This window comes from Eublepharis macularius, chromosome 7 (genome assembly GCF_028583425.1).
Source record: "Eublepharis macularius isolate TG4126 chromosome 7, MPM_Emac_v1.0, whole genome shotgun sequence".
NCBI classification, from domain to species: domain Eukaryota; kingdom Metazoa; phylum Chordata; class Lepidosauria; order Squamata; family Eublepharidae; genus Eublepharis; species Eublepharis macularius.
The window spans coordinates 49,454,200-49,478,874 of NC_072796.1; the positions used below are offsets into that span (position 1 = coordinate 49,454,200).

The window sequence follows — 24,675 nt, forward strand, 5'->3', positions numbered from 1 at the left end:
AATTTGCTTCTTTTGTAATGGTCCAGTATGCCCCCCACTAAGCCTTTAACAACCCCTGCAACTCTAAAATTGTAGACAACCCTGAAATCCCACCAGGGACAAAAAGAAATTTCTGTTTAAATATTAAATCTATAATTCATTCTTCATTCAGTCCTATCAATTAACAGATATCTGCAGCATTTCATTTTCAGTAGCATTATTTTCCAACTCTCTTTAAGTCAGTGGGCAGACTCTGTCTTATTTATGGATTTCAACTTGAACCTCGGTTTTCATACACCCATGCCCAACTCCTAATACATACATCTGTTCTTAGATATCCAGAATTCGCCTTTTATATCAATATATTCCAGACATGTCTTTTTAGAACTGAGAAGAGAGGATCCAAGTTTTCCCACTGCCAGAGCAAGAAGCTCCTTTCTTTAATCGTGTGAAAACTGAGAAGAGACTTCAGCAGGGTGCGGTTAGCAGCAGCACTCGTCTGGGATCGGGGCACGCTCGGCCCCTTCTCACCCGGCAGCAGGTGGAAGCCTAGGAGCTCTGGGCGTGTCTCTGGCTTGGCTGCCTCCTGAAAACCCGCCCGTCTCTTTATCACTCGGGGATGGAAGCCAGAATAGTCTCGCAGCCCAGTTTCCTTTAACAGCATCGGTCTCTGAACTTGGCCCGTCGTGGGCTCTTTGTTGTCAGCACCATGGACAGCAACCCTCTGGAGCGCCTCGACGCTGCGGATTTCTTGCACATCTGGCAGCACTTCGATGCCGACGGTGAGTGTGCCCCACACAAGCTTATCCGGAATTCAAAAGCGGTAGTGGTTCGAAGTGTTAGGGGCTCATGTTGAGGAACTGAGAACTTCAGGTTTATTCAAGTTTGGTTTTGCAGTTCTACTTCCTAAGGAAGTTTTGTGTTTCTATCCAATCCTCCTCTAATGTTGTCATTGAATATGGTTGGTTCCTTGTGTACCTTTGAGCTTTGTCTGGAAATGTCAGGAGCTATAACCCCTGCATTTCATGGCCATTTAACCTGTGGTTATTCACAATAAGTTCACCTCTTTCTGACTGAGAATTCACTTCATGCATCTGACTCCAGCCCACTCCATGAAAACGTATGCTTCAGAAGTCTTTATGAAGTCACAAAATTCCTTTTTGTTTTCCCCTTCCTGGACAATGCATAGCATGAGTAGCATCTGAACTTCCACCTTCTCACATTTGTATTTCTGTGTTCTCCAAGTGCTCTGTGTCGATGTGCACAGCACTAAACTGAAAGGGGGGGGGAGAGAGAGAGGAATAAAACTAGGTCTCTTGGCTGTTTGAAGGTATTTACACTGACATCCTAGGCAGAATTACATCCTTCTAAGTCTATTGTAGTCAACAGGCTGAGAATACTGTAATTCTGCTTAGGACAGCAGTATAAGTTGGTTAACATTTGTTTTTTCTACCTATTAATTTACTTGGTAAATATATACAGTCTTGTAATACAGGATATTTTTAAGGATTTATTGTTGATGATGTATTGATGATTTCTAATGGTATCACCATCAAAGTGTGATTTATAGATTAGCAGTGCAATCCTAGGAAAACTTTCCTGGGAGTAAACACTAATAAATAGACTGTGTAGGATTCTAAGTAGACCTCCTTAGGATTGCTCTCCAGTGTCCATAAATGACATGTCCCTGCCACAAACAATTTACAACAGTGCAACGGTGCAATCTTTAAGCAACGTTACATACTTCTAAATCATTAACTTTAACAGACTTGAACAGTATAACTCTGTTTAAGATTGCACAGTGTCAATAATTAGTTTTAAAACTTCTTAACATATTGTCTGCAATCATAAATTGTTTACAAGCACATTGATACGGAACCTCTTCTTAGATTTCAATCAGAGCTCTTTATTCTAATTTTAAGCATACATTTAAATTACCTGATGGGTGAATTCATTGAGGATTTCACTCCTCTTCACTAACATCAGTATCATTTACCTGAAGCCTCTATAAACTGTCTGGGCCTGTTCTGGCATAGGCAGCTGTCAGCTTCTACCCTTGTTTACCTTCTTTTGTGATCAATGAAACCATCAATATGGATATCTCCATAGACAAACATCCAGTTTAAATACAGGCTTGTATAAGAGAAGGTCTTGATGAAGAATTTTGCCCAAAATTTGTCTCTTACCCACACTGTATAACCTTTTTAAAGTAATAAAACTGTATATTTTAAAATCCATCATTGTAAAAACCCCACAAGCTAATTCGGTGATAAAGAAGGAATTTAGAGATTTATGAGATGTCCATGCTGAGTCATTTGCATTTAGAGTCTATGCATTTATATGATAGTTATTTTTAGCAAATGTAATATATATATTAATTTATTTTAGGCAATGGTTACATAGAGGGGAAGGAGCTTGAGAACTTTTTCCGTCACCTGCTAAAGGCATTGGACCGTGGAGTAAGTACTGAATGATGATAATAAGCCTGACTGAAGGTTCCCCATCATAATCCCTCATGGGACTCTTATACACGCACCTTTAAGAAAGACTTCTGTGCATGCTTCCCCAACACTGTATGTACACTCGCGTATCCCTCACTAACCCAGAGGCTTGGGCTGTCTATGCCGATCCCTTTCAGAAAGATGAAGGTTCTGCTGCTTGATTGTTTCTGAGTGGTAGTAGAAGGGGCTCGAGCCAGTCTTCCTGCTTCCCTAGCAAAAAAAAGCTGGTCAGAAAGGAAGACATCACCTTTTTGTAAAGTGTTCCTTGGGCACAGCACCAACTGCCTTTTGCAGGCTGCTTTGTATCAAGGCCAGAGTGTTTAACCATATTTGTCACTCCGGTTACCTGTTTCCTTATTTATTATTTAAGTAAAGATTATTCTCTGCTGGCAGTAAAGTCCCGCTTAGATTGTTTTTGCAGTAGGTGCAACAACCTTATTAAAGCATTCTCCTTGTTTGTGCTCTGAGTCCCCCTTTTGCCACCCACTCACTGGCCATTACATAAAGCAACCCTTTCACTCCAGCAAATTGACCAACCCATGTTTGCTTAGATTAATTATGATAAACCAAGATGCTTTAATGCACGTTACTTTGGAAAGGAAGAGGAAGAATAGCAGGTGGTTTGGCTTATTCAAAACAGTGCTATTAGTTTTGCAGATGCAATATTCTGGCTTCCAAAATCAATTAACATGGGGCTTTTTTCCAGAATTAATTTGCACTTGCTTAGGAAAATGGATCTATTTAGAAATAGATGTAAGGCTAAGTGAAGAGTCAGCTGTGCGGTCAATTATTTGAACGTCTTGTTTGCTTCAGTTCTGTTTCATTTCACTTGACAGATTGCCCTTCCATTTATGTATGCTAGCTATTCAAAACAGTTTATAAAAACAAGACACAACCTGAACCTGGAACATTTATTTCTTAGTGTTCTTCTATCCCAGCACAAACATTACAATGATTACAGATTACAACACCTCTCCCACCCTCTGCCTGGATTATAAAGACTCCGTTCTATTTCCACTCCTCGTATTTAATGAAGGGAGCTCTGATCCGCAAAAGCTCATATCCTGGAGATCTTGTTGGTCTTTAAGGTGCAACTGGACCCAAATCTAGATCTCCATTAGTTTGCTAAAAGTTAATTGTGTGCACCCCACCCTGATTCAAACTGGAGCCACAAGGGAAGGGAAGAAAGAATTCAACTTGTCAACTCCTGCTCTGTTTGATAATTGACAGTGGGCTTCCAGTGTTTTTCTTAGTGTTTTAAAAGGGGAAAGACAGGTTTTTAAAGAGCACATATCTGTGCTCCCTTAAAAATCACTAATAATAGTGGGGGAGGGAGCTGATCTCAATCAGCAAAACTAAGCAGGGCTAATGGGGTTCCTCCCTTCCTTTCTCCACAGCTCCAATCCAAATAATGGCCACATGCACGAATTACCTGTTAGAGAATGACAGATTTCTGTGATCATCACATCCACTGTGGCCCTATGCGGAGTCACCATAAACTATCCGTGAACAAGAAATAAGCGAGATTGTTAGTAAGATGTTATCCTGAGGTAATTACCCACTTCGAATGTGCAAGGATAAATCATGAGAAAGAAGTGTAAGAGAGAAGGAAATCTCCTGAATAATCAGAGGATCAAAAGAATAATTTCTTTTGAAATTATCAAAATTGATTACTCATATGTTGCTTTTTCTAATTAAAAGAATAGCTCACAATGAGCATAATATGATAAAATAGCAGAAGTCAAGAAATTAAAAACAGTTTGCAACAATAAAGTCTAGGATTAGAGTTTAGTTTAAATGGCTTTCTGAAATAAAAATTTCAGAGGTTGGGGGTATGTCTAGCAAGAAGATCTGCACATGAGCTGCTAACTGTGCCTCTGCCAATGTGCGTTCGGTGGTATAAGAGGGGAAAGGAAGTTTGTAGAAGGTGGATTCCTGTAGGGGACAAAGAAGTGCATTGGGGCATTGACCTATCAAGGAGAGGGAAGGAATTTTAGCTTTACAGTCATGATGCCACCAGGCTACATGCCAGCTTTCCAAGGGTCTAGGTTTTTACCAAGCATTGTCCACCAAAACACGGGGTATGTCTGCACCTGTTAATACCTTGGACTTTACAGTAATGATCCTTGAATGCCTATAATGGTATTTTCTGTGGTGATTCACCATTCTGTTAAGGGGAAATACAGGATTCTCTAATAATACCAATGCAAGGCCTGGCAACCATTCACAGGTGGAGGGAAGTGCCTAATCCTTCTTTATTACAAATGGCTTTTTCCATGGGTCTATTTTTTTCACCCAGTTGGACTCTAAAAATAGAAGAAACCTAGTTGGGGAGAAAATGGCCTCAATGGACCCTTGCAGAATTGACTGGCACAATAGGAATCAGCACCCAGCCATTCCACCTGCTAGCCTTCCTCTCTAAGTGCCCATCTAAAATCTTTGTTGTCTTGGCAAACATATTTTCCATGGCAAACCGAGGTTGGTCATGCATCTGTGTGCATTTTATGCCAGTGTTATCCGTTGTTGAGGTACTGCAGACTTTAACAGCCGTGTAATTCTGTAAACCATATAATTTTGTAAGCATGTAGAGTTCTATAGTGAAATACAGTCTTTCACTTTTCCATGGTAATTGAACAAATGTATTAATTTGTCAGGCTTCTTTTTCCAATGACCATCAAAAATGATATAATTATGCTAACCGAACAACCAACCAAAGCTATAGTGAGGAATAATAAGCTAACATTTCTGAGTTCTAAAGATTAAGAATGATACATATATTAAGATGAATAGCATTATGAGATCTAAAAGCTGTCTTTCTTTAAACTTTAATCATTGTTTTTAACATGTTATCTGTGTTATTATTTATCCCTAATGACAACTGGAGCCTGTAGTTGTGCTATTTTTTTCCTTCACTATTCTGATGTGTTTTAATTAGATGTTAAATGCAAGGAAAGCAATCCTAGCTGGAAAAACAGTAGAATGAAAAAATTCAGCAAGTATGCAAAATGGAGAAAAGGAAGAATGAGCAAGAAAAAGTAGAGTCTATCTTTGTTTTCACTTGAGGTTGCTGTAAAGCGATGGGGTGGCCCTGTTTTGAATACTATATACAGTTCTGGTTGCTGTATCTCAAAAAGGATATTGCAGAGGTGGGAAAGGTACAGAAGAGAGAGAAAGATGATCAAAGGGCTGGAACACCTTTCTTTTGAGGAAAGGCAAGAGAGGCTGGAATTTGGTTTAGAAAAAAGAAGGCTGGGGGGCTGGTAGAAGTTTATAAAATTACAAATGAGCAGGGCTTTTTTTCAGCTGGAACACAGTGGAACAGAGTTCCGGCACCTCTTGAAAATGATCACATGGCCGGTGGCCCCACTCCCTGATCTCCAGGCAGAGGAGAGTTGAGATTGCCCTCCGTGCTGCTGATGCGGAGGGCAATCTAAACTCCCCTCTGTCTGGAGATCGGGGGTGGGGCTGCCGGCCATGTGACCATTTTTGCCGAGGGTGATTTAAACTTTTAATAACTTCCTCCTTGTTCCAGCTGACCCAAAATGATATCATTGTGTGGTCCTGAGTTCCACCACTGAGTTCCACTGCTTTTCCCAGAAAAAAAGCTCTGCGCATGAGGAAGGTAAAGTGAATAGAAGGAGCTCTTTCTTCCTCTCCCACAATAGTAGAACTTGGGGGCACAGTGAATGCTTGTTCAATCTGTATACAGAGTATGCTAGATTTAAAAAAAAACAGGGGTTGGGTAATTCTCATGTTATAGTCAACACATATATAGTTGAAATGTGATTTAAACTCCACATTGGCTCCGGGTTTTAATTAAATTGAACATGTGTTGACTCTTCCTTACAAACAAATGTATGCATGCCCCCTGAAATATATGAACAGGGCTTCTGAGGGACACAGATTCATTTTACTCAGCTGACAGCTACCAGATTCTGCTTCTACGATTGCATCATAATGCTGTTAGAACCATAGAGGTTTCTAGATCACCTCATCTTCTTCAGAAGAGAACATAAGGACAGCTACAAAGGCATAGTTCAATAGTCCAGTCTAGCCCTTGTACCCAGTCCTTGGGAAACCAAGTACATTAATAAAGGGAGTTTATGACCATGGAAGTCAGTAATCTTCATCACTTCAAGTCATATGAAATTTCTGAATATTCTGGGCATGGCAGAACTTCTTTACTCCAAGAAAGAAAGAATGGTTTATTTCAAGTTGTGTTTTGCTCATCAGTAGTAATGTTACCAACCTAATTTCACGTTTAATGGAGAACATAATTTAATATTTCTCTTGACTGATTTCTCATTAAAATAAGAGCTCACAAAACTTCACACAAATTAGGGCATTACAATGAAATCTCAAGGAGAAAAATCTTGGCTGGCTAGATGTCATCTACTTAAAATACAGTAGCAAATCTTATTAGCAGCTACGTGATTGAAGATGTGTGACTTTAAGGAAAGAAACTCAGAGTGGGATATGGTTTATTTAAAAAAGCAAGTTGAAGAGCTACCATTCTTCTTTTCTCAATGTTGTAGTAATTTTTCTGTACTTTAAACTGCTCTTAAATGTCTCTTGTAGATTCGAGTTGGAAAATTTGGAGTATAATAATATGAGATATTTTTAAAAGATACAGTGGAAGTTAACCTAGACCTTTGTTATTTTTATTCTAAAAAATCCTAACCCTATTGTTCAGATGAATGCATAATCATTTTAATGGTTTCTTCATTCAGTTTAAAACAGGTAAGATCTCTCATACAAAACTTAAAAATAGCTGTTTTTTTTATCAACCTCATTCTCATAGAAACTGCACTAGTAACATAGGCAAATCTGTGCTAGGTTTAACATTTGAATCTTGACTTTCTTCTGAGTGGCTTTAAATGCCACCCCTCATGATTTGGGATCTGCTTAGGCCATTTCTATAACACGCTATCATCAGCCTCCATGACAGCCTATGAGGCATCCCCTGGGTGGGGCTGTGTCTGAGTGGGCCCAGTTCAATCTCCAGTTAAAAGGATCAGGTGCCAAACTAGGCTTTGTACTTGGTTTGTTAACCACAGTTTGATTTAATTGTGGTTTGTTGCGACATTTGTATTACAGTTTGTTAAGTGGCGCACTCCTTGACTATCTGCCCACAAAGATAGCAGTATAAGGAAGATGTTCTCTCTGCTATATGGCAAGAGGCTGATAAATTGGGATTTGTCACCTACATCTGTTAAAATACTCAAGTCATTGTACAAACTGGTTAAATCAAACCAATTATTTCTCACTATGTCTGAATGAAGCCTAGTATTGCTGAAGGGGCGCATTATGAGTCCCTTCTGATAGCATATCATGTTCAGTTTTTACATTTTAAGTTTTTTAATACATAACCAGAACAAAACACCCCTTGCTAGAAGTGTCCTTCCATTCGGCATAGGGATTACTCCTGCTGCTAGTCCTACATTTAAAGACACAGGGTAGAATATATCACTCCTGGAGAACTTTTTTTATTCTTAGGTTTTTCCTTTTCATGCTGCAGAGCATCATAACAGAAGAAAAAGTTCAGAGGGTGAAAGAACAATATATGTCAGCTTATGACATGACTGCAGATGGCCGCTTACAGATACAAGAGGTACCTGGCTCTCTTTTATTTCAAAACACTAGAAAATGTACAATAGAGAACTGAGCAATTATAACTGTAAAGACCCATTCTCAGGCTCTTGTAGCACTGAATCTTTGTCCAAATACACTTTGAAACTGGTTAGATTGTAGAAATGTAATCAATACTTTTTGTATTTTAGCTTGCCAATATGATCCTGCCAGAGGATGAGAACTTCCTGCTGCTTTTTCGACGAGAAACACCCTTGGACAATAGTGTGGAGTTCATGCGGGTACATATTATTAAGTATCGAGATTTCAGCTCATAGTAACAGCTTTATTGAAAACTGTAAGCAGACAGACACTGACAGGCTCAACAGGAGCCAACTATATACACACAAGCCACGCCCCTTTTTCCAAGCAACAACCCAATAGGCACACATAACTAGAATCCTTAGTTTGCATTAACTATATACAAAGTAACTTATTTACAGTACAGTGATTGGTCTTTATTATACAACACTGATTGGCTGCTGCCAGTAGAAAACAACCAATAGTAATTAAGGCATCAAGAGCCTTAGCTCAGACAGAAGCTAAGTCAATACGTAACACGTATAATTTCCTCCTATGTGCTGCTATTTCAAAGTGGTATTCGATTTTTATTAAATTCAATTAGGTTTCTACATTGGGTATACCCTGAAACTCAAACTCTTCTTGACAGAAGCAGCCCCATATGTGACATGCCACAGTTACGAATAAAAGTATGTGGAGGCGGGTGGGTGAGGAGGTCTGATTCTTAGAGCTAATGGAGAAGCTGGGCGAGGGGAGCAGAACCCCTTTCACATCCAGCACTTATTTCCCTGTAGCCCCTTCCCCACGATGCTTCTCTTTAGAGGAACTCCCTTCCACTGAGGGTTGCCAACTGACTTGGAGAAAAACGTCCTTCCCCTTTAATAGAGGCTTAATAGGACATTATTTAACTGATTATGTTATTTACCTTCCTGCTGTGAAAAGCTTCACCTGCCCGTTTCCACATATTCAGCTTTCCCTTAAAAGGACAGTACATTTAGTTGAGAATAAAAATGCCTCAGAGAACAAGTTGCAGAGAAGTAAGCTATAGGTAGGAGAGGATTTAGCATCCTTCACCACTGTGTCCCAGCTGCTTTAGAAGTTGGACCCTTTCCTCACCACTTTAGAAATGAATGGGGCAGACCCAGATTTAAACAAACAGATCTGTTACTATCATGTGTAATCTGAGCCTTGTTTCTCTGCATATTCACTGCGAGAGACTGGGGTGTTTTTTTTAGTTTGCCTGATACTGAACATATTTCCTGCGGAAGAGGTGACATGCCTCCTGTTTCCACAGATGGTCTGTGGGGAATTACTGTGCAGCTCATTATGCTTATCAAATTCTAGAATTTCAGCTTTCACAGTCAAGTATTGTGTGGCGTTGTGTTTTAAAACCTTGGAAATAAAACTCTGAGCCTAAACATAATGGGGAGGGTGTTAATGTGTAAAGTCATGATAGAAGAATATAGAAAACTTCTCCCTGGTTCTTCTTGCCAGAGAAATCCTTGGCTTGGATTTATCTAGCATTTGTGGGGGTGGGGGTGGGAGGACTGAATAAGCACTGTTTAATTTGCCCCTTATTATTACACTAATGTTATTACTTCTGTGAGGGGTATTGCAGTACCAGTAGAATTATTTATATTTGTGTGCATTGTCCTCATTAGAAGAAACTGGAATAACAACTGAAAGTTTTTCATAATGCCAAATATTTTATGGACATCTCTGCTATATTTGGCACCACTGTGCCTGTGCCCCACTTGAAGATGATCCTGATAAGGTTGTGGTACCGCAGTCACTATGAAGTGGCTACACAACAGAGTGACTTATAACATTCATATGGAGTACAACAATATTTCCATACCTGATTTTCAGAATTAAGAGTCCATCCCTTACTGAGGGGGGAAAAATGAGAAGGAAAGAAATACGAGACTAACAGAGCAATCCTAAGCAGAGCTATACCCTTGTAAGTCCGTTGAAGTCAATGGGCTTAGAAGGGCATAACTTTGCTTAGGATTGCACTGTAAATTCATACTTTGGATCATTTAGGAGCAGCACTTCTGCTTGGGCTCTGTCAGCTGCTGTATGGGATACAGCATATGACATGAACACTGCTCTTTGGCTCACACAAGAACCGCTGTGCAAACTGAAGGATGCTATAGGAGCCACCCCGCCTGCCTTTCCAGATCATTATAAAACCTGTCCTGGAAGAGCTAGACTGCTGCTACGTGGGAAAACCTGGAGTACTGGCTAAGACCACACAAAGAATAGGCCTTTTATAAATATATAGGCTGGATCCACATTGTTGTGGGCTGGGCCAGCCCCAGCAGAGTGGTCAAAGTCCAAGCACCAACACAAAGCCAAAGGGGAGTTCAAGATTCAAAAGCCAAGTCCAATCCGTAGTCAGAGCACGAGGTAAAACACCAGGGGTGTGTCCAGAATCCAAAATCCAGGTCAAGGCCAATTCAGGGTCAGTTACCGATAGCGTTAGGTCTAGGAGTGGGCACAATACAAGAGAGCCAGCCTGGTTTCAGGTAAGTAACCCTTTGCTTACACACCTGGTAGTTCCTTCAGACTGGCTTTTATAGCCAGGCATGGTTTGCAGCCAGCTGCTGGGGCTCACTCCTGATGCTACTCATCTTTGCTCTCCAGCAGCTGGTATCAACTCAGAAGGTGAGCACTGCAGAAAGCAAGCACTGTGCCATCTCTCCTGCAGCTCTAGCCTCTGCTTCTGTCTGCAGCACTCTTTGGGTGTGGGTGAAAGTCCCTGGCTGAGCATCCCCAGTGGTACTGGGGCTGGAGAGTGCTGGTGCCTCTGCCTCAGCTGCTGGCTGTAAACTCTGATCAACCATCAGCTGTAGATCCTGATCACAGGCTTCTGCTGAGTCAGGGCTAGGGCTGGCTACACAAGGTTCCTCTTCTCTTGAGGAGTCCTGGTTGGTTACACAAGGCTCCTCTCCTTCAGAGGAGCCCTCAGACTCATCCATTCCAGACTGGGTCACAACGCACACATTGTTTTCTGCCACTGTAATGCACTTCTACTAGATGAAGATTTTCCCCTGATTTTCCCCTTCCCACAGCAAAGCATTTCTACCCCCTGCTGCTGTCCCTGAGGGTACACTGGAGCTCAGGGACTGCATTTGGGGGCCCTGCGTGGGCTGGAGCAGGAGGGGAAAGAGAGGGAAAGTTCCACTTATTAGCAATCCTGTGTCTCCTTATTTGAAAGTAAATCCCACTGAATCAAGTGTGACTTGTTTATAAGTAAATAGGTATAGTATGGAGTTGGGGATTTAGATCCATTTAAGTCAGGAGGAATGTTTCCACTGACTTTAGCAGCGTGGTGCGACACATTCATAATTATAGTACAGAAATTAGCTAAACAACATGATAGCAATATGTGCCAAAGGCTCATAAATCAAGATGCACATTAAAAGCTTAATTGCCAGTTAAAGGTAGTTAATTACTTAATTGCAAAACTTGTAACTTTATATCATGTGTGGGTCTGTCTCAATTTGAGGGGTTGAAATCTCCATGATAATGTTATCATGGTCAATGTGTAACTTTTCTTGATTGAGATACATTAGATTGCTTTCCACTTCATTTGGTGCACCAGTTCCTCCCTGTAGGGCCTTCACTGTAGTGTGTTCACCTGTTCTGCTACTGCCCACTCCAGAGCATTTTCCATTGTGGCTCCCCCTGCCCCGACCCATGGAATGGGCTTTCAGTAGTATTCTGGAAGGGCTTGTCCATCTCAGCCTTTCAAAAGGCTGGCAGGGCTCTTCTGTTTGAGAGGGCATTTGCTACTTAGAATATAATTGTGCTTAGAATATAATTGCTTTATTGACAGCTGTATTTGCAGCTGTTTAAACATATCAAATTAGTTGTTGTAAATTTGCTGCTCAGACTCAGTCTTCTTTCTTGTTCTGCTGTTAAGCTGCCCTGAGCTTTATGGAAAGGTGGGCTATATGTCTTTTAATAAAACAAAGTAAACAATCCACTACCTCAACCATCAGTTTCACTGGAACATTAATTTTATAAAATAGAATCTAATCAGTTTGTACCATTTTGATCCCCAAATACGGTTTAACACAAGCTGCCTGGAGTACGAAGCGTGGCCCAAGGGAGATCAAAGGTCCTGTTAGGCATTTGTTTTTGGTTGTGTTTTTTAAATGTTCCTTAGCATATTTATAGTTATGAGGCTGGGATATATTTAATTCTTAAATGTCTTTTTTTAATGATACAATCTCACTACAAAGTGTTTTCTTTTCAGATTTGGCGTCAATATGATGCTGATAGCAGTGGCTTTATTTCCGCTGGTGAGCTCAGAGTAAGTTATTTCGATTTCTCCTGTACTTGATCCTCTGCATTCCAGAGGGATAGCTTGGATGCCCACACTACTGGTGTTGTCTTGGACAATTCTTAAATGCATCGTCCAAAATTAGATCCAGTGGTATTCCTTATAACAGGAGTCACCAACGTGGCACCCATGATTCCTATGGAGTCCACTGGCACCATTCCTGATGTTACAGGTGGGGCAGGGGATCCCCCACTCCCAGACTTCACTACCTGTCACCTCTTCCCTGCCTGGTGGTGGGAAGGTACAGAACGAGGCTGGTAACTCTGGAGCATGCTCCAGAACATTTCCCTAAACATCAGTAGAGCTGGAGTATATAACATAAATGTTAAGAACCTTCAAACAAATAGCTTTTCACACTTTGTGCCAATTCTAAATACACTGAGATTGCCTCTGAGTCTAGTCCTGATTTCTTGACATTGTTTCTATTATAACAATCCCAAATCCTTCCTTCTATCTACAGAACTTTCTACAAGATCTTTTTCAGCAACATGGAAAAATTATTTCTAAGGCAAAATTGCAGGAATATACTGATACCATGGTAAGCCAAGAGCATCGCTCATTTTCATAATTCCTAGGAATTCTAGGCAACCTGGAAGACTGAAGTCTAGATAATCTTGGAAAATATGAGTGGGCAATGCTTGGAGAAATTTTAAACATCAGAGATAGTGGCTAAATAGGATTTCCAATGCACATGAAACAGATTCAGTACTTCACCTACTCACCACTACCCCAAAAGTAGAATGAACACATAGTTACATGTAACAATTGTGTATAATTTACATATGGTGTAGAATGCAGGGTTATTTATTTATTTATTTATTTATTTATTTATTTATTTATTTATTTATTTATTTATTTATTTATTTATTTATTTATTTATTTATTTATTTATTTATTTATTTATTTATTTATTTATTTATTTATTTATTTAAGACTTTTAGTCCGCCCTCCCCAGAAGTGGGCTCAGGGCAGATTATATCATATAAAAACACATTTATACAATTTATACATCCATAAAAGCAATAACACAATTATGAAAAAAATCAGGCAGCATATCATACAGTGTAATATCATAACTAATTTCCAAGAGGTGTAGAGGCTACTGTGCCAGCACACTCTATGCAGGATTTTCCCTGGGTCTGACCTAGAAATTACCGTGGGTCCAGAATGCTGCTGCGTGTGTCCTGATTAGACATGGGCACGAACAGCATTACGAACGGAAAAAACCCATGAACAGCCCGTTCGTCTGTTTGCGAACAAGCCGTTTGTGAGACTCCATTCTAAATAAACAAGTTGTCATTGCAAGCCTTGTTCCTTGCCTTTGTCAGCCATTCGTCAAGCCAGACAGTCTGGGGACTTTCAATCAATTCCCCTGGCAATGGCAGGGACTGAACTCTGTCTGAACTCCTTCTGGCTTTCCTTCTGGCTTTAACCCTTCAAAGTACTTCCAGCAGAGAGTCCCGTTTTTGCCACTGTGAAGAGAAAATGACAACAAAGGGGGAGACCCATGCATCATGCCTTTCCCAGGGTGCAATCTCTCAGAAACTTGGGGGGGGGGGCGCTTCAGAGGACAGTGAGGACTATGTCCCCTGCAAATTTGGTGGGTATTTGACATTGGGAAGGTCAGTTTGTATCCCCTCAAAGTAGCTTCCACCAGAGAGTCCTGTTTTTGCCACTGTGAAGAGAAAATGACAACAAAGGGAATGACCCATGGATCATGCCTTTCCCAGGGTGCAATCTCTTTGAAACTTGGGGGGTCTTCGGAGGACAGTGAGGACTATGTCCCCTGAAAGTTTGATGGGTATTGGACATTGGGAAGGTCAGTTTGTGGGGTGTTTAAAGGGCCCTGCCACTTGCACGTGGCAGGAAAGGGCCCTTTAAACTATCAGCTTGCAGGCGGCAGCTGCCACCTGTCAGCTGATAGTTTAAAGGGATCTTTAAGGGGCTATGAACAACAAACAACGAATATGTTTGTGAACAGGGACATGTTCGTTACTGTTGGTTGTTCATTGTTCATGGATGGAACTGAACAATGAACAACTTGTTCAGGGTTTTTTTCCGTTCGTGCCCATGTCTAGTCCTGATAGGTACACCAGACAGGACACATATTACTCCAATCTTGCAGCAGCTGCACTGGCTTCCCGTGGAGTTCCAGATGTTACTGCTCTTAACTGAGTGAGCAGGTACAGCTGTACCCCATCAACAATGAAAAGAACAATGTCCTTCAAGTCCTCAGGTTTCCCAACCAGCAGTACCTCCAGCCATGTTAAACAGGACTCTTAATGTTGTGGGTCTCTTAATGCCCTCCAAATGCCCCAGTGACTTCAAATATATTGCTAGTGAAAGATATAGACATGTAGATTATCTGTTACTATCTTCTAGTATCTCCACACTAGGGAAGAAAAGATTGCTCTTGGGATTTATCCCATGACCGCACAGCAAGTATGTTATAAGCACAGTAATTGATTTCAGTGGTATCAAAGGGTGAAGAAAAGGATGTCATGTCATGTAAGGAAAATGCATGAAATACCAGTTCCCCAGTGAAGGGAATTATGCCAGATGTTAAAAGGAAAGGTGCAAAGTAAAAGTAAATCAACTTACTAGCCAATCTGACTAAGGGGGAAATTGCTTCCTAAACCCTACTTGTCAAGCTGCTTTTAATAGAAAATAATTATTAGCATGTTAGCACCAATCTTCCATGGTCCTACCCCTTTCCAGTTTTGAGTCTTGTTAATGCATCAGATGAGGGAAATCTGCATTATCTTTGTCAGAAAAAGACCCCCTATTATGATGCATTTCCTTCACTTAAAAAACATAATATAGGGCTTGGCTCCGACCATGACTATTTTAAGAGATCACCACAACCCCAGTAAAAAGTTTATATGGCCTCCAGTTTGTATAAGTGTGTGAATGTTCCCTAAAGCCAATCCCAACACTTTTTACCTTTCTTCTGTTCAGAAAGCCAGGTTTTGTCAATGCCACATGCAATGCCATCAAGCTGCCTTGTACCTTTATATCCTGATGCCCTCCCTTATAACACCCCACCCACCTTTTGGCTGGAATATAAAGACTCAGGGATTTCAATTCCTACTCGTGTCTAAAGAAGGCAGCTCTGACTCCCAAAAGCTTACACCTTGAAAATCTTGTTGGTCTCTAAGGTGCTGCTGGACTTAAAATTTGCAAGGAAAGCTCACTACTGGTTTATTCAATTGCAAATCACATTATCTAGATTGCCAAAATAATCACATCCGAAGCAAAGTGGTTGTTATTCACTGGCTGGAAGAGCAGGTCATGATAGAGTAAAGCTATCAGCAATAGACATTTGTTTGAGCTCTAGCCCCCGCCCCCTTCCATTTAATAAAACAGTACTTTGTCTACACAATAACAGTTTAGGGCACGCTAAATAACCATGTGCTGTGTTTCCATGGAAGTCTAGCTTAGATTACTTTCTGTAGCGCTTCCTAGACGGTTGTGGCCACTAAACAACATCTGTCCAAATACCAGGGGATGCCAAGCTATTAGTTAAAATGCAACAGAATCTCAGCTCTGTGACCCCCAAGATAGCCTTACATTCTGCACCATCCCCTTCCTTTCCACAACCTACATGGTCATGTAGGTGGGATAATGATAGCAGCAATGGGGAGATTTCAGAGAATGCTGCCAGGACTGCATATCAAGTACCAAGGAAATGTCCAGGGCAATGTAGGGTCCAGGGTGTCAGGACAGCTGGTGTTCATATTCAGGGCTTGCTTTCATTTTCCTGAGCTCCCTACAGGACCGGTTCCAGGTTTTGGGAGACCCTGGGCAGAGAGTACTCAGGGGCCCCCATGCCCACTACTAGGCTTCCTTTCTTGCTGTCCCTCCCTTGTGCCCTACCTGCCTGTGCATCCTTCGTTTGCCCGCTTGTAAGCTCTCCCACAATCTGCAGTCACAGCAGCCAATACAACCTACATGCCCTTTCCCTGATGGTGCTGGGTGGTGGGGGCAGCTAGGAGTGCTGCCTATGGGTGGTCCTCCTGGATCCAGAGAAATAAATTAATGCAGCTGCAAAAGAAGCATTTTACCAATTTTGTTTAGTTTGGAAGATAGCCCACTACCTTGATTTGGCTGATCTGGCCATGTGGACTCATGCTATGGTTACCTCACAGCTAGACTACTGTAATGCACTCTACATGAGTCTTCCCTTAAAGGCAAGTTGGAAACTCCAGTTGGTACAGAATGCTGTGGCCTGACTACTGCTATCAGGCACTAAACATAATCTACATGTGACTCCCATTCTGGTTATCAATCAATTACCAGGTTCAATTCAAAGTTATCACCTAGAGAGCCAGTTTGGCATAGTGGTTAAGAGTACAGGTCTCTAATCTGGAGAACCGGGTTTGATTTCCCACTCCTCCACTTGAAGCCAGCTGTTGACCTTTGGTCAGTCACAGCTTCTAGGAGCTCTCTCAGCACCTCACAGGGTGATTGTTGTGGGGATAATAATAACATACTTTGTAAACTGCTCTGAGTGGGCATTAAGTAGTCCTGAAGGGCAGTATATAAATCGAATGTTATTATCGAATGTGCCTCTTCTGCTATATTCCATTGTGACAGCTCCACTTACCTAAACAAGGTCTTCTGAAAGTACCAGGTAAAGTATCAGGTAAAATTGACAACTGCCCATTCATGCACATTCTCTGCAGTGACTTCACATTATGGAACAGTCTGCCTGAGTCTATTGGAAAGGCCTCTACTTTTATCTCATTTTGCAAAATGTGCAGAACAAAATTGTTCAGGAGGGCAATCTTGTAGAGGGAACAGACCTGTGGTGAAATGGATCAGCTCAGGAGGCGAATTCTAGTACAGATAACATGGTTGTTGTTGCCTTAGACAATTATGCTTGCTTGCACTGAGTGGTTTTTTTCCCAGTTCTTCAATCCCAACCCCACTGTATTGTTTTGTTTACTAGGAATCTTTGTCATTAGATTAAAATTCAAATAATATTTTGTAATCTACTAGTTGACTGAATACTTTTATCATGCTTGTAATTACCTTGAATTCTAGTGAGAAAGGCAGACTATAAATGAAAATAACATTGACAACAACAACAACAATCCCAATAATTTCCCACAGTACTAAAGTGTATGCAAAACTATCTGGGTTATCTGAGGTGAATATAGGACAGCCTCAGGTTGCTACCTACTCTTTTTTCCCCCCATTTAAGGTAGCTGCCGTGCCGAGCATCTACCAGAGCCCATGCTTTTTCTGTGGTACCTTCCATCATGTGGAATGAGCTCTCTGAGGAGCTGAGGCAGGTGCCATCCCCAAAAGTTTTTAGGAGGTGCTTCAGGCAATTTTATTTGCTATGGCTTTTAATGGCGTGTAGGCTATGTGCACTTGAGAGGTGGAATGGGGTTACTTAGGGTGTTAGTATTTTTTTTACTTGGTACTGTACACTACCTTGAATCACAAAGGGAAGGTGGGTTATACATATTTTAATTGCTTTTTTAAAAAAAAAAATCTGCCTCCTAGAAGTGACTGGAAAGTGGAATCCTCAAGCTATTCTAAAGCTGCCTTAGCGGATATGGTAGAATGAGATGCATATTTTAACGCACAGTTCTAGTTCATCATATTTAGCTGATGCCTTTCCTGAGAAGTGGGGGTGGGGGGAGGAATATTCCATAGAAGCAATTATAGCAGCTACATTATTTCCTCATTAGCATTTTTAAAACACCACTTTCTGAAATGGGATTACTTATCCATTAGAATTGTTGCCCTAGTTCTGCTAACTATTCACTTGAGATAAAATGTTGGACCTTTCTTGCTTTATCAATGGAGCTTTCTATTAGCATAATGTAAAAGTATGAAGGCAAGATAGTATGTAGCTGCTGACATATGTTTAAAATCATATTTTTCCCTATGGAACTTTCAAGAGTTCATAATACATTTCATAAAAGGAAAGTTAAACTCTAGCCTAGCATTGCATTTTTTTAGAACAGCACCCAACCTTTAGAAAACTTTAGGTCTGCTTCCTGCACTTAAAAATATTAAATCCATTTTCTTTGCACGCTTTTATCATGAATTATTCATGCATCTAGTCATTCAGAGTTCTTCCTTCCTTTCTTCCTTCCTTCCTTCCTTCCTTTCTTTCTAAAATAATCTGTCCTTATTCCCTCATACAGAGCATAGCTCGGAAAGTATGAGGAACTGACAAGACAAAGGAATCAGCCAGGAAGGGAGCGTGCAGAATATGGCTTCCCCCCCCCTAAAGAATACGTTACAGAGAAGTTAACAGACCACCTATTTTTATCCAGATGAGTGCTCTAACAATAAGAGCCTGAAATGAAAAATGTTCAATTGAAAAATGTCCTTGCAGAGCAAAGTTTGTTTTTTCCAAAATGCGAATGGCTACAAACTCCAGACTGGGAAATTTCTGGAGATTTAGGGGATGAAGCCTGTAGTGTGGAGTTTGGGGAGGAGAGGGACCTCAGTGGGGTATAATGCCATAGGATCCACCCTTCAAAACAGCCCTTTTCTTCAGAGAACCTATAATCAGGCAATCAGTTGTAATTCTGTGAGATCTCCAGGCTTCACCTGGAGGATGGCAACCCTACAAATGTGACAGCCTGCTCAAATGCTTGTTTATGTGTTTATCATGAAGGAGAATATAGGAAAATAGTGCCTCCCTTTGCCCTTTTCCAGGTGTGGCCCAGATTTCTCCCAGAATTATAACTGATCTGTTGATTATAGAGATCAGTTCCTCTGAACGAAATGGCATCACGTCCTTCCTGGTTTCCTCCTCTCCCCAAACTCTGCCTTCCCCAAGCACTGACCCTCACCAAATATCCAGGAATTTTCAAAGGAGGAGTTGGCACAAACCCTATCTAAATTTCCCAACATCTGTTCCCTAAGAGTGGACTTCTGAGGAGAATGGTCTATTGTGTTGTGAGAATAGCAGAAGTAAACATTTCTCTACTTAGGTAGGATCTGGAAGACAGCAAAACTTGGAATGTACAAAAATAAAGTACAAGATATATTTATTTCCATCTTTTGTTCACTGCCAAATCCTTGAGATGAAACACCAACTGCCTCCTGACTAAAAAATACAGTAAGATGCAATGGTGTCACTGTATTGCTACAAAACATTCAAATTCTTGTGTCAAACGAGCAAACACCATAGAACACAAGGCAGGCTCCTATAAGGACTGTAATATTCATTTTCTGGGCATAATTTATTTGAAACATTTGAATAATGCTCTTTGTGATAAAAACACCAAAGCACCTCTCAACAAATCAATAAACACATTCTTTAAAAACTAGAAAAGGTGTAGCATAAAAACATAAAAAGACTTCAGTAGCAGAGAACAAAACACAGTCTTTTATCCCCAAAAGACAGTAGGAAGATCTAAAAGATACCAGTCATATTAAAATCAACAATACAGTCTTCTACTCATTTAACCTTATTTTATTTGGCTTTGTAATCTGCCCTGTCTCCAAAGTCCTTGTTCTTAGTACACATGGGTGGGAACTGAAAATGGAACTAAGCTTCTTAAACATAATTTAAGAAGCAAAATTATGTCACAATCTCATAAGAAAAAGCCAGGGTGTGGAGATGGGGAGCATAATGCTTCTGTTTTATGGGTGACACAAATTTGCTGTGCTACTGTGGCTGAGAGTCCCTAAGAGAAATCCTGGAAGGCGTGAGCGTACCGTTTCCATACCACAGCACAGAAATGTCACCACTAACCCATGCTAGGTGACTCAGAACAGCCTGGCAAGTCTGAACGGGAAAATCCCACCGCATGCTCAGTTTCTTCACCAGCTTTCTTAACGTTAACACGTCACCAAGTCTTCCTCTTCTTGCTTTTTAGATGAAGATCTTTGACAAAAATAAAGATGGACAACTGGATCTGAATGATCTAGCAAGGTAGATTTGAGTGGTACTGGCAAAGTTAAGTGTCTTTAAAATGGCCTTGTTGAATGTGATGGCTCCAGTCCTTACAGAAAGTTGCAGGGCAAAACGTCTTCAACTGTTGCTATTACTATATCCCCATACTGTGAAAAAATTGTCTGTTGAATTTCTGTCTGTTCTACAATGCTAAAGATGCAGACTCTTGGGCTGGAACAAAAGTATCACCCTTTTTCATGCTGCAAGATGCCATTTTCGGAAATGCCCACTAGCTCACCCTGATCTTTATGAGAACAGCCTGCCTGTGTAATCAACATCTGAGAAAACCATCATTTGGTCTTTTCTATTTAGGATCCTGGCTCTTCAAGAGAATTTTCTCCTTCAATTTAAAATGGATGTAAGTAGCTGTCATTTTCAGTGCATTTGGTTACTTTTTTTTTGCTGGAGACAGTTTTTTTTAAAAAAAATCCTATTTCCTGTTCCATTCAGGCTTGTAGTGCAGAAGAAAGGAAGAGAGATTTCGAGAAAATCTTTGCTCACTATGATGTTGTAAGTGTGCGTTTTGGTGATCAGGGGGCACATAAAACCTTTTACCCTGGCCATAGAATAATGCGTCAGGACTGTGTTGCTGGTGTATTGCCACTTCCCATGGCACTGCAGCAGTACCAAGAAGTGAGAACTAGCCTTGGTCCCAGTAGTTCTGTAGCAGCCTCCACTAGTGCCAACAGAGGCCTTAATGTTTGCCCCAGACTCCTAACATAGTATGGCAGTGCCATGTAAGGGAATGTATGCTGTGTTCTGGGGGTGGGGAATGGGCAGGGCTCTTGACAATCTCCTGATTATCTTCCAGTCTTAATTGTGCAGGGCCAGCTTTAGGGCTCAGCATGGTTAAGGCATCTGGTCATGCCCCACCCGTGATCTGCTGCTGACTGGAGATTCTTAGCTGTGGTCCAGCAACTCACACCACTGATGGGAGATCACCTCAGAGGCCTCTGTGATGTCACTTGATTCTCTGAGATAATGATACCAATGTGCTGATGAAAGGTGCCAAGGAGGGGGGGTGAGTCACATTTGCCCGAGAGAATCATCCTCCATCATTCCCAATAGGTATTTCTGTGAATAAATGGAATAAATATCCCTGTGATATTACAGAGGCCTCTGGAGCAATTTCCTTTTTCTTGAGTAGAAGGAGATTGGAGGAAGTGGAGCTGTGACTCTATAGCCCAAAGCCAGAAAGGGCCACCAGATGAAGATCCCCCCTGGGGCCCCTGTCACATCACCCAGACCCAATCCAAGCCTGAAATATAAACAAATAACATCAATTGCGGTTAGCATGCATTGGCTACTAACTGGTTATCAGGTTTGGGCCCCAGCTGCAGTAGATGCCTGGTTGTCATCTAGGGGTCCTGGTATCATCAGAGAGGAGGTATTTAAAGCAAGTCTGGTTCAAGAGGAACCCAACTTTCCCCTCCTCCTTGAATGTGTAAGAACACAGTGGAGTGGGGATGAAAGGAGGAGGATTGGGATATGATGTTAGCAAATTGCAGCTGAATTTAAAGTCATACAGCAGTTGTGTCTCGCAGAGCCCCTGGGGCACTCACCTTGGTTGCCTTCCATGTATAGATATGCCCCACCACCACCATCTGAGTCCACCTGATGGACATGATGAAGCTAAACGGTTACTACAACACCTCATTAGTTAGTCTCTAGCATGCCATAGTTCTGAAAGATCTACAAGTGCGCATATGAGTGCAGAAGTCCTCGCATGCTCTTCCGTATAACATTAGAACTGGCTCTGAAAACATCTTCCACGACTATGTGATGTAGATGCCATAAAAGAGTTTCCAGAAAGACAAGGAATATGGAATTACTTTCTTACTGAAACACAGAAAAGGCATATAGATAAATAACAGATGATTTCAAAAATTAAAAGTAACACTGTCAGAAAGAGGGCAGGCAGAAAACTCTTCCTTTATCTATGTATTTATTTTTATTTCACAAAACTTTATTTTTGCATTTTATAATTTATTTATATATTTTATTCCAGAGTAAGACAGGAGCACTTGAAGGCCCAGAAGTGGATGGGTTTGTTAAAGATATGATGGAACTTGTCAAGGTGACTTCCTAATGCTTTACATATTCCATGTCCTGTAGCTTTTATGGCTTATTTCAACAATGTAGAAGCTTATGTCATGAGAGCAAACAACCTAATGGACTCCAGTTCTTTTATGGAGCAATAAAATAGGGGACTGCACTGCACTCCCTGGGTAAATCTGGATAAACAAAAGATACAAGTAAATTATGATGGAGATTTAGATTTCTGTGTGCTTATTATTCGGGGTGAGCCTGGTTAGGCCTGATTCAGATAGAAGCAAGTCATAGGATTCTTATATCAGACCATTTATTTCCTGGCAAGAGATACATCTCAATGTTTTTATTAGTTTTGGGTATAGCACACAAGTAGTGTTATCATAGAATCTTTGCTTCCGTTTTATTTTTTTATTCCAGCATTACTATTTGCATCTTTGACACTAACTTAAAAGAATAATTGAAAAAAGCACCATCCTTCGATTCTTCATAGATCATTAAATAGATAATTAGATTAGACCAATCATTCAAGTCCTTTAAAATGTCTTAACTCAAATATAAGCCCATTTCACAAGGCAAGGAGCCCCTTCTAATAAGAAACGGGTAATCAATTTAGGTAATTATTTATCCTGTAACTAATATATCTATATTTATCCTATAACTAATTATCTTATAACTTTAAACATCATACCAAGTTATCTATAAATTGTTATCTATTTGGCATAGGTAATTGAGAGACGAGGCCAGTCCTCTTTCTGACCTGCAGAAGCATTCTTCATGATCTTTCTGATCAAAACCAGCAAATGCACCCATGTATTCCTGGCCATGTCTGTGACAGCATGAATACGGTGATCCCAAAGCAGCAGCTCCACTGGGTACAAGGGAGCTCTGAATGCACTTGGCTAGCTGGAGCTTCCACATTTGATGCGTGGAAAGTTGCATACAAACACTGAGGAAACAATGTAATATGAAGCATTTCCCATCACAGAAAAAAATGAGCAGCACCAACATGCAGAGCTCTGGTCATGTCGTGTATCTTGTTTTCCATAATTTGCACCATAATTGGCTGCCCATGTCATCTGAAACATATCCATGCGAGCAGTTAAATAAATCATGGAATAGTATTACCATTCATCTGTCTCTCCTTTTTAATACTGAGGCTTACTACTTATTTATACCATAATCTTCTCTTTATTCTCTTCATGGCCCTTCAGTCTTTAGGGAATTTTCATTAATATGTGATGTTAACAAAGTAATCATTGCGAGATATTTCATCTGCTAAATGTAGTTCTCTTTATCTCCTCATAGCCTAGCATTAGTGGCACAGACCTGGATAAATTGCGGCAGATACTGCTTCGCCACTGTGATGCCAACAAGGATGGGAAGATTCAAAAATCTGAACTTGCCTTGTGTCTAGGAATTAAAATGACCCCATAGACCTCAGTGAGCTTCTGCTACGGTTTGCCAGTTTTTGTCCTTTGTAAGCCTGCTGGCCCTGGTAGAGCATTTTCAGAGCTATGTTTGTAAGCTGTGTTATATTCCTGAAACTGCAAGATAAGGACAACTCACTGCTGAGAGAAATATTCATTTGCAGGGATGCAGCCAAACAGAAAGTGTGCGATGAGCAGTAACTTGTTCCATGTTGTTCCAAATGAGATATTATCTGAGGGATTTCTTTTGTAAGCATTTTCATATCCTCAAACCCATCAGTCTATCAGGATATGTGGTCTTCACCAGAAATGCTACAACAGAATTTTATTGCATTCAGGCTAAAATTAAAGCTCCCTCTTTCCTTCTCAATGCTTCATGTCTGTGACAACTACTTTATATGTGAGACTCGCTGTATTTTTTAAAAGGTACTATATCAGTTGCAGCTCAGTGTGTTTGCTTAAGATTAAAAACAACCGTTTAGAAGACAGAATATAGCTTGTATTATTTCCAAGACTTAATACTCTGCATTCTAGTTGCTGTTCTACACTTTGGTTATTCCTTATCTTTCACTCTTTCATGGAATGTATCAAACAACAAATGAGTTCACTTCTGGAAGCATCTGTGATGTGATGACCAGAAGAACCTCCTCACAAACATGGCTCACCTCACCTGTTCTCTGAGGAGAGCTCTCAGTGCTACATTTTGGCAAAGGATCTTCTGATTTTGAACCAGAAAGAACTCAGTACCGTTATGTTCCAAGTTCTTCCATTTTGGTGCACCTGGAT

General features: G+C 40.7%; 1 protein-coding gene across 1 annotated transcript; it reads left to right on the forward strand.

The window, feature by feature from the left end:
• Positions 1–625: 625 nt before the first annotated feature.
• Positions 626–24,364, forward strand: SCGN (secretagogin, EF-hand calcium binding protein). Its single transcript, XM_054985513.1, has 11 exons — positions 626–761; positions 2,368–2,438; positions 7,999–8,091; positions 8,261–8,350; positions 12,394–12,450; positions 12,941–13,018; positions 20,334–20,389; positions 20,723–20,768; positions 20,861–20,920; positions 22,419–22,487; positions 23,768–24,364. Exons 1-11 carry the CDS (start codon positions 689–691, stop codon positions 23,894–23,896), a joined length of 822 nt encoding a protein of 273 aa, XP_054841488.1. The 5' UTR covers positions 626–688; the 3' UTR covers positions 23,897–24,364.
• Positions 24,365–24,675: the final 311 nt, after the last annotated feature.